The 11217-nt window shown below is 47.8% G+C and overlaps 1 protein-coding gene across 1 annotated transcript in view; it reads left to right on the forward strand.

The window, feature by feature from the left end:
- TDRD7 (tudor domain containing 7) overlaps positions 1-10726 on the forward strand; it is a 123729-nt gene extending 113003 nt beyond the window's left edge. Inside the window, exon 17 of the mRNA XM_077250660.1 lies at positions 10222-10726. Within this exon, the coding sequence (XP_077106775.1) occupies positions 10222-10442 (221 nt within the window). The 3' untranslated portion in view covers positions 10443-10726. The remainder of the gene's footprint in view (positions 1-10221) is intronic.
- Positions 10727-11217: the final 491 nt, after the last annotated feature.

The raw sequence follows: 11217 nt of genomic DNA on the forward strand, positions 1-11217 counted from the left end.
AAATATTGATCCAGCAGGTCAGATTTTGAACTGCCGATCTTATTGTCTATTTGGCATATTAGCCGACTGCTTTCCCATACAGTACACAGGAGTTCTCAGCCGAACGAGCACTCCTATGTATGGGAAAGAGGACCAAGATAGGTGCCATCTAATGTGCATGGCGGACGTAAAGCAGTGATCCAAAGTCATTTTCATCCTAAATCTCGATCTATTTAATGCCATAATCTAAACTATTTTCTAATATATTTTGAATTAAACATATTCTATCCTTACCTTTCCTAACAGTTTTTTTTCTATTTTCCCACTTCCTTTTAAATGTTGCTTCATTTGAGAATCCCATTGCATGTTGGGATACTTAAAAGTATAATGGCAAAAAACATGAGTGTTATTAAAACATAATCTTGCTAGTTTAAAATTGAATGCAGTCGCAGTCTAATAATACTTCAATCCTATTACCTTTATTTAGGGTATGAAAAAAGGTAAAAAAGATAAACTAAATAATAGTAGGATATGTGGCAGTTCTTACAGAGGTGGTCTGTAATCTAGTGCTTCCTTTTCAATGGGGATAGTTGTGAACTGCCCTTGTTAGGGTGGGAGTCTTGGGGCTTACCAGGGCCTTTTTAGGGTTAGAACCAGACTACCAAGAATGAGGAACAGGAGTAGATGTGACATGAGCAGGTATGCTATGACTGCGCCGAACCTCAAGATTGAGGAGATTGTAACCATTTTTCTTTCTGCTCTTATTTTCTCCATCGCCACATTGGGGGACACAGGACCGTGGGTGTATGCTGCTGCCACTAGGAGGCTGACACTAAATGAATACAAAAAAGGTTAGCTCCTCCTCTGCAGTATACACCGCCCACTGGCTCCTGATAGAACCAGTTTAAGCTTAGTGTCCGTAGGAGGCACACTGGGGTCTGTCATTCAGACCACATTTTCTTATTTTTTTTAACCCTTTTTTGTGCAAGAGGAAGACTGGGACGACGGACCCTTTCAAGGGGCTGATCTCCCCCAAACATCAACAGGTGAGCACGGCGATTGTCGCCTCCCCGTACCCTCTCCTGCGACGTGGGATGCCACAGCCGGACGCAGCCCTGTGAAATCCTAGGGGATCGAACCCTTAGGATACACAGAGGCCCCCTTGCCATGGCGTCCAGCTCCTCTCCTCTGCACCACTGTTTAAACAGCGGTGCTGCATGGAGCTGGACGGTCCCTCTCAACCTCCCCAGCAAAGGGGATGATGGATCAAAGGTTCCTGCATCGTCCCCCTGCACTTCGCCGGATCCCCAGCTCAGTGGTGAGTCTTTTCGGCGGGGGGAGGGGCTCCCGAGCACATCGGCACCCGGACTCAACTAATTTAGCCCCCGGTTTCAGCCTTAGCTACGCCGCAGGCCGGAAAAGCGCCGCCCACAGTGGCGTCACGCCTGAGGCCACGCCCACTGGTCTGGTGCTTCTCGTGCACTGCGAGAAGCGGCCTTCTAAACTCGGCGGCCATCTTTTGCCTCCCTAACGCCGTAAAAGGACGCAGGAACAGGCAACTCCGCTGAGACAAGGGCACAGGACCTGGGTAAGTGCTTTGCCACACTACCGCAGGTCCCCCCTTTATATAGCCAACTGAGACAGCCGCACATAAAGTGCTCTGCTAATTTTTCAGCCGCACACAAAGTGCTCCGCTGATTTTTCAGCTGCAGCTTCCCTGCAGCTCCTTTGGAGGTTAACAAGGTTCAACATGTCTCTACCTAAAACCTCCAAAAAGTCTTCTAAAACACAATGTTTTTCACTTCTTGCACCTCATGTCAGGCTGCGCTACAAAGCGGGCATACTGCTCTGCTCTGTCATGCTCGTGATCCCAAATGCGCTCAGGGGCCCCCCATCGCGACCGAGCCCACGGTGACCAGACCCCCCTGAGTGGGCTTTGTCACTCTCGCAATCTATGGCTTCCTTGACTAAAGTGATCGAGTCCCTCCAGGATCCATCCAGGAGCAGGACCACTAATCCGCCTGCCCAAGAAAATTCCCCTACAGCAGGGGAATCATCGGCCTGCAGGGGCCGCTCCCATTCTAAACACAAGCAGGCATCTAGGAAGCGTGTTCATAGCTCGTCCCCCAGGCCTTCCGGTGCCTCGGCGTCCGTTAGCTGTGCTTCCCGCTCTCGCTTTCCAAGCACCTATAGCGACCAGGAATCTGAACCTGAGTCTCATGGACCCCTTGATCTAGGGTCGCCAGGTTATCAGACTACTATAGATAGTCTCATTGAGGCCGTCAACCAGTCACTGCAGGTTGACGAGGAACCTGCGACTTCCCATACAGATAATTCAGTGTCCTTCAAAAAGGACCAAGGGTCCTCATAGGGTGTTTGCCAATCACCCGGAGTACCAGGACATAGATCAGCAACATAGGGAGCGTCCGGACAAACGCTTTGCAGGTCAGAGATCTCGAGTCCAGATATCCTTTCTCTCCTGACCTCCGCAAACAATGGACAGAATCCCCTCCAGTGGATCCTCCTGTTTCATGTTTGTCCTCCAAAACTCTTCTGTCCTTGCCGGACGGGTCTTCCATCAAAGATCCCACGGATCCCCTGGTTGACAGCCTCGCCCGTTCAGTTTTTGAAGCATCAGGCTCGGCACTTTTTCCCTCTTTTGCAGCTACCTGGGTAGCCAAAGCCGTGACCTTCTCTGCATAAGGCCTTACAGAACAGTGAACTCCCCTCTGACATAGCTGAGCTAGCTAACCAAATTTCTTTGGCTGGTGATTACTTAGTAAACGCTTCCCTGGACGCGGCTAATTGCTCCGCACTTACAGATTCAAACGCAGTGGCGATTAGAAGGGCACTATGCCTGAGAAACTGGCGAGCGGACTCTGCATCTAAAAAGTCCCTAACGTCCCTTCCATATCTCAGTGGCCGCTTATTCGGTGAAAAGCTGGACCAACTGATTTCGGATTCTACAGGAGGGAAAAGTACTTCCCTTCCCCAGCAGAGATTTAGACAACCGATCCGCCGACAGCTGCAGGCTCGTTTTTGGTCCTTTCGTGGCAATTACGGATGGTCCTCAACGGCCAGTTCCCCTGGTTCGGGGCGTCGCTCTGTCAGAGACAAAAGCCCACAGGCCTCGTACAGGCCCAACCACTCCTGGAGGGGCCGCACCATGCAGTCTAGATCCAGGGGATCCAGACCCCAAAGATCTCCAACTAAATGACTCGCAATCTCGTCCGGACAACACCAGCAGAGTAGGCGGACGCCTTCTCCTGTTTCGTCATATCTGGCTTGCAGTCGTTCACGACGAGTGGGTCAGGGATCTGGTGTCCTCCGGATACAAAATCGAATTCCCCCCCCCCCCCCCCCCTCCAACCTGTTTTTTTTGCTTCCCGGCCTCCCAAAGCGGGAACGCACGCTCGGGCTTTTTCCCAGGCCATTGAGTCACTCCGCCGAAGAAACAGTCAGGCCCATCCTGGACCTAAAGCTCTTAAACAGATTTGTCAACATCTGACATTTCAGGATGGAGTCCCTCCATTCCGTCATCACCTCGATGGAGCAGGGCGAGCCTCCATAGCCATTCGGGATGCGTATCTTCACATCCCAATCTTCCCACCTCACTAAAGGTTCCTTCGCTTCACTGTCCGCGGGGAACACTTTCAGTTCGCGGCCTTACCTTTCGGCCTCGCGACCGCCCCCAGAGTTTTCACAAAGGTCATGGTGGTCATGGCCATTCTACACGCTCTGGGTCTAGTCCTGCTCCCCTATCTAGACAACCTACTGGTCAAAGGTTCATCTTTCCAAGCCTGCGAGGAGTGCGTCAGCATTTCCTTGGATACTCTTTCTCGGCTGGGCTGGTTGATCAACTTAAAAAAGTCCTCTCCTGTCCCAGCTCAGCGGATCTCCTTCCTGGGCATGACTTTGGACACTTCCTGATGGTTGGTGCTTCTCCCTCGGAACAAGGTCCTAGCTCTTCAACAGGGGGGCCGGAAGCTCCGTCAACAGTCTCCCTGTTCCATCCATTTCGGCATGAGGATTCTCAGGAAGATGGTGGCCGCAATGTAGGCAATTCCATTTGCGCAACTGTGTCTTCGCCCCCTTCAGCACGCACTTTTTCCCTCGACCAACCGTGTCCTCTGACCCCTCGGGTCAAGCAGGCACTCCAATGGTGGACGCTCCGGACCTCTCTTCTCCAAGGAAAGTCCTTCCTCCATTTCCATTGGCTGGTAGTCACTACCGATGCCAGCCTCACACTGCACAGGGGATTTGGACTCATCATGAGTCTCTCCTTCCAATCAATATCCTGGAGATCCGTGGGATTTGGCTGTCCCTGAGGCGGTTCCATCATCTCCTAGCAGGCCGCCCCATCCGTATCCAGTCCGACAATGCCACGGCTGTGGCTTATATAAATCATCAGGGGAGCACCCGCAGCAGGGCTGCAATGCGCAAGGTAGAGCACATTCTTCGCTGGGCCGAAATCAACCACTCTGTCATATCGGCCGTTTACATTCCAGGAGTGGAAAATTGGGCTGCGGACTTCCTCAGCCGTCAAGGTCTTGCCTCAGGAGAGTGGTCTCTCCATCAGGACATTTTCCAACAGATCTGCCTTCGTTGGGGTACTCCGGAAGTATTCTTGATGGCTTCCTGGTTCAATGCCAAGGTACCTCAGTTTGTGGCCCGGTCTCGGGACCTGAGAGCAGTTGGAGTCGACGCGCTGGTCCTTCCTTGGAGTCAGTTTTGTCTTCCTTACCTGTTTCCTCCCCTACCCTTGCTTCCAAGAGTCATCGGGGTGGAGGACGTGCCGGTGATTCTCATAGCTCCAGATTGGCTTCGCCGGGCGTGGTACGCAGAGCTGGTCCAACTCATCGCAGATGTTCCTTGGCGACTACCAGATCGTCTGGATATGCTTTCTCAGGGTCCGATTTACCACCAGAACTCAAGGGCCCTGTGTTTGACGGCTTGGCCGTTGAATCCTGGGTTCTGACTCAAGCAGGTTTTTCCCGCGAAGTAGTTTCCACCTTGATCAGTGATCGAAAGCCGGTGTCATTGCGCATCTATCATCGGACCTGGAAGACCTTCTTTGAATGGTGCAGAAGTAGAGGTCGCCCTCTGTTGGTTTTCAACATCCCTTCCATCTTGGAGTTCCTTCAATCCGGTCTGGACTTGGGGCTATCGCCGAGCTCCCTTAAGGGGCAGGTCTCGGCCTTGTCAGTCCTTTTCCAGGGTAAAATTGCTTCCAAACCCCAGGTGAGAATGTTCTTTCAGGGAGTCTCCCATGTGGTGCCTCCCTATAGAGCACCTCTAGAGGCTTGGGACCTTAATCTGGTCCTAGGCGTTCTGCAGGAATCTCCCTTTGAGCCGTTGCAGAACATCTCTCTGTCTCTCCTCTCATGGATGGTGGCCTTTCTTGTCGCTATTACTTACATTCCACCGAGACAAGATGGTCCTGAGACCGTCTCCTACCTTTCTTCCAAAGGTGGTGTCTTCCTTCCACCTTAACGAGGATATCGTACTTCCTTCGTTTTGCCCTGCCCCGGCGCACCGCGTGGAGAAGGCTCTTCACTCCCTGGATCTTGTAAGGGCTCTCAGAAAGTATGTGTCTATGACAGCACCTTTTCGACAGACGGAAGCTCTGTTTGTTCTCCCGGCAGGACACCAGAAGGGACTGGCTGCTTCTAATTCGACAATCGCCAGATGGATTCGGTCGACTATTCAAGAGGCTTATCGCGTCAGAAGCAAGCCTATCCCATCGGGCATCCGGGAACACTCCACTCGGTCGGTGGGTGCTTCCTGGGCCATTCGGAATCAAGCGTCTGCAGAGCAAGTTTGCAAAGCTGCGACCTGGTCTAGCCTGCACACTTTCTCAAAGCATAATGTCCATACTCAGGCGCCTGCAGATACAAGCCTGGGTAGGCGTGTTCTGCAGGCAGCGGTAGCGCACCTTTAGACGGCAGGTGCCATGAATTTACACGGTTATGTTATTTCCCACGAAGGGACTGCTTTGGGACGTCCCACGGTCCTGTGTCCCCCAATGTGGCGATGGAGAAATAGGGATTTTTGTGTACTCACCGTAAAATCCTTTTCTCTGAGCCACTCATTGGGGGACACAGCACCCACCTTTCTTTGGCTTGTTGCCTATGATGAGCGTTATAGTTTTGACATGTTGTACCTATGGTTAAAATATTTGTTAATCTCCTACTGCTTGGTCACTAAACTGGTTCTATCAGGAGGCAGTGGGCGGTGTATACTGCAGAGGAGGAGCTAACCATTTTTGTATTTACTTAGTGGCAGCAGAATACACCCCACGGTCCTGTGTCCCCCAATGAGTGGCTCAGAGAAAAGGATTTTACGGTGAGTACACAAAAATCCCTATTTTGTGCTGTTCTGTGGTTCTTCTCTTCTATGGTTTGTTAATACTAGGACAAGCTGTCTACTTCTATTTGAGATGGAAATAAAGATAATTGTAGTGCTGACTTTAAAAATTAAACATGGTTGTATTGATACAATGATAAGTACCGTACATAATCTTGTACACAAAAATTGAGGAAGGAAATTATAGGATCCACAATAGAAGCCCTGGGCATAATGGATTGGGGTAAGAGGCAGTTCCACAAATTACATAGGTATACAGTATTGGAAGATCATGTAAACATATACTCTCCTAGTGCAAATGTAGTAATATTGCAACAATCATAAAGTGCTTGTGCTGAGAGGATCTACCATCTACTATATAATTGTCTAAGGGTACTTCCGTCTGTCTGTCCTTCTGTCTGTCTGTCTGTCTGTTGCGGTTATTCGTTCGCTGATTGGTCTCGCCAGCTGCCTGTCATGGCTGCCACGACCAATCAGCGACGCGCACAGTCCGGAAAAATATGGCCGCTCCTTAGTCCCCGCACTCACTGCCCGGCGCCCGCATACACCCCTCCGGTCACCGCTCACACAGGGTTAATGCCGGTGGTAACGGACTGCGTTATGCCGCGGGTAGCGCACTCCGTTACCGCCGCTTTTAACCCTGTGTGTCCCCAACTTTGTACTATTGACGCTGCCTATGCGGCATCAATAGTACAAAATGTAATGTTAAAAATAATAAAAAAAAAAAAAAAAAAAAACCTGCTATACTCACCCTCTGTAGTCCGCTGAGCAGCTCGCGCCGCCCGCCATCTTCCGTTGCAGGTTGCGGTGGCAAAGATGGTATGGCAGAAGGTCCTGCCATGACGTCACAGTCATGTGACCGCGACGTCATCACAAGTCCTGCTCGGAAAGGACCTGACGTGACGTCACGGTCATGTGACCGCTACACGGTCATGTGACCGCGACGTCATCATAGGTCCTGCGCTCAGACCAACCCTGGGACCGGAAGCTGCCGTGGACTACAAGGGGCCCTCGGAAAGGTGAGTATATGTTTATTTTTTATTTTTTAACCTGTGACAAACGTGGCTGGGCAATATACTACGTGACTGGCCAATATACTACGTGGCTCTGTGCTGTATACTACGTAACTGGGCAATATACTACGTCGCTGGGCAATATACTACGTAATTGGGCAATATACTACTGCGCTGGGCAATATACTACTGCGCTGGGCAATATACTACTGCGCTGGGCAATATACTACGTCGCTGGGCAATATACTATGTGGCTGGGCAATATACTACGTGACTGGGCAATATACTACGTGGCTGGGCAATATACTATGTGGACATGCATATTCTAGAATACCCGATGCGTTAGAATTGGGCCACCATCTAGTTAATTATAAACTGATAATGTGGAAAGCAGGGGCATAAAGTTAATGTACTGCCCGTACCCAAGTTATAAGGGTAGCATACTCTTACCCATGTTGTAAAGTGCTGATGCACAGACCACAGAATTCCCGGGGGCCTACCCCAGACGCACATTTCGCGTAAGCTTTTTCAAAATGAGGTGGGTCTTTGATGCGGACCACCTCTGTAAGGACTGACCACTGTCTGTAATAATCATAATCCACATATCCTACTTATGTATATATATAGGTTTTCTTTCCCTTTCTTTTCCCTTTAGCCACACCCTTGATATACGAGGGGCGTTCATTAACTATTTCCCTTGACTCCCTTCCTGTGGACTGAAAGCAATGAAGCTTGGAACAGATATTAGTCCTTCTCAACATAGGTGCCACCTAGGGACACACACTTCTCCCATCACTGTAAGCAACTGTAAACACCTCGCTTGTAGAAGTCGACAGGTTGCTCCAAAAGCCATGTTGTGACTTCGGAAATCAGAGTCTCATTAACTGGAAAATGTTTGCCCTTCAAAACTAACGTCATTGTTGGAAAGAGGTAGAAGTCCAATGGTGCAAGGTCAGGTGAATAAGGGGAACGTGGTAGAATTTCAAAGCCACAGGAGCATGCTTCCATTTGGGCAATATGTGAATTGTGAACTGGTGCATTGTCTTGCAGAAAGCGGACATCTTTGGTGAGCATGCTACGTCTCTTGGTTTTGACCTCCCGCAATTTCCTCAGCAGTGAAGCCTAGTATGCCCCAGTGATCATGATACCATTTGCTAGAAAATTCATCAATACTACTTTTGTGCTGGTCCCAAAATACTGTGGGCATGACCTTGCCTGCTGAGGGTTGGGCACATGCCTTCTATGGAGGCGGTGAGTCATGATGCTTCCATTGCATCGACTGAACTTTAGTCTCAGGATCATAGTGATGGACCCAGCTTTCATCCTGTGTGATCAGTCTGGTAAAAAAAAGTCCTCCTGGATTCCATGGCACATTGTCAATAGAGGCTGAGAGCATTCAACTCATTCCTGCTTCTGGAAAGGTGTGAGCAGCCGGGGAACCCAGCGAGCGGATACCTTGTGCATGTGAAGATGGTCTTGGATGATTTTTTTTCCACAGACCCACGATAATCTTGACATTTTGGGCTAGGTGGCTAATGATTACGCGGCGATTTTCTGAAATGGTGACCTCCACTTGCTGGATGATGTGTTCATCAATAGGATAGTGAGGTTGCCCTGGAATTGGAGCGGTTTGCACTGAAGTCCGACCACATTTGAATTGACCATGCCAGTTCTTGACTACATCATATGATGGGGAATCATCTCCATAAACCTCTTTCATCTCATCGAATGTCTCCTTCGGTGTGCAGCCTTTCAAGTAAAAGAACTTGATGACTGCTCTATATTCAACTGGGTCCATTATCAAATCTCACACCAACCACTTCAGCTTCTGTAAAATCAAGACCGTTATCAGTTCTGAGCTGCAAATAGGCACATAATCTATAGAGACTTATATCATTGCACATGTGCAGTTTCAGCATCTTGTGATAAATAGAGGTGGGTCAGGAGAAATCTTTAATGCAGTCCCCTCGTAGGTAATTTTAGGATTTATGTATTAGGAGACTCGCTGCAATAAATTTTAATTAAGTACCAATAAAGGTTATGTTTTAATAAATCACATTTTTGCTATTACATGTAGAGAGGTGGATATGACCCCTTATTAGACGAGAAGATGGATTTTTCTTGTCTCTACTTTTTGGATACTCAGAACGAAGCGTCATTAGGGGACAGGGGCTGCGGCAGTGACATCACTGGCAGAGGTGGTGCTGGTCTCTGCCCGCCAGGTATTCTGGCACTCTCTGACTCTACTGCAGATCTGAGCTGGCAGCAGAGAGAGTGCTATCTTTGCACACATGGCGCAGGGACACAAGCCCAGCTCCTGAATGAACCTCACTAATGACTCTTCTTTTCAGGGCAGGAGCTGCAGCAGTAACCGCAACCTCTGCTTCCTTATGGAGCACTGTAATTCTCAAAAGAAGCACCATTAAAAAAAAAAAGTGGGGAAAAAAAATAGAAAAGCAGTAAGAGTTAGGAAAAGATGGGGCATTTTTAATTCAAGTGTATTAGAAAATAGTTTAGGTTATAGCATTAAATAGGGGTTTAGGATGAAGATTCCTTTAGACTTCCGACCACTCCTTTTAAGACTTTTGAATCTCTGAACTGGGAGGGTTGGCTTTCATACTAATTTCTAGAACTCAATCCATTTGCTAAAATGGAGAACTGATGCATATTTTAAGATGGTTCCCTAATTTACTGGTCATGAAGATGATGGACTGTGTGTGGCATCCTGATGTTTTGACAAAAATGTATATTGATGTGTAAAAATATGGAAAAATTACAGCCATTAGGAAACCTTTATATTTGTGTCAATTAAGTGCATATTCTACCCCCATTTATCATGTATATTATTGAATTTTCTCACAAGGTGTCAAGTGTGAGCAGTGGTCTGAGGAAGCGGCGAACGTGTTCAGAAACCATGTGGAAAAGAAGCCTCTTGTGGCACTTATACAAGAGATTCATGAAAGCACTAACTCATGGGATCGGAAGGTTGTGGCTTACATTGTGGACACCAGTTTACCAGAAACGGACATCTGGATTCATGACCTCATGTCGGAGTACCTTGCTGAGATTTCCAAATCTGACTAATTTCCTTTCCCCATAGCCAGCCACACAGCTTTAAGAAGCAATAATGGGTATGCCTATAGAAATCTTTTTAAAAGTGAACTTGTACACTACTGTTCTGAGTTGAACGTTCCAGAGTTTGAATTACTTTTCTGTTTTTCTGTGAAATATATTTAACAGTCGTTTTGTTTACAGGAGTTGATTTTTTTTGAACATTTGCACATTGTTAAATAAAGTAGCTGTAAAAAGTTGGAGTATAATGCAGATTATAACTTTTATTTAACAATAAAACAAAGTGCTTTAATCTATATTGTCCCGCTGCTCGATTCAATCAGAATATCCCAGCTTATTTATGAAGAGCATAAACACTGGTTCTGTGTATGATTATCCCACCGTGAAATTCACTGTCCTTTTTAGAAAGACTCCTTCAAGGTTCTGTTCCTTTTGGACAATCCATAGAAAGTGTTTAAAATACACAGTTTTTGGGCACATAATGATTGCACTATGATTCGACCACCTAATATACCTTATATACTCGAGTATAAGCCGAGACCCCTAATTTTGCCACAAAAAACTGGGAAAACTTAATGACTCAGTATAAACCTAGGGTGGAAAATGCAGCAGCTACCGGTAAATGTCAAAACTAAAAATAGGTACCAATAAAAGTAAGATTGATTGAGACATCAGTAGGTTAAGTGTTTTTGAATATCCATATAGAATCAGGAGCCCCATATAATGCTCCATAAAGCTCATGATGGGCCCCATATAATGCTCCATACAAAATATGCCCCATATAATG

This window comes from Ranitomeya variabilis, chromosome 1, assembly GCF_051348905.1.
Source record: "Ranitomeya variabilis isolate aRanVar5 chromosome 1, aRanVar5.hap1, whole genome shotgun sequence".
Classification (NCBI taxonomy): domain Eukaryota; kingdom Metazoa; phylum Chordata; class Amphibia; order Anura; family Dendrobatidae; genus Ranitomeya; species Ranitomeya variabilis.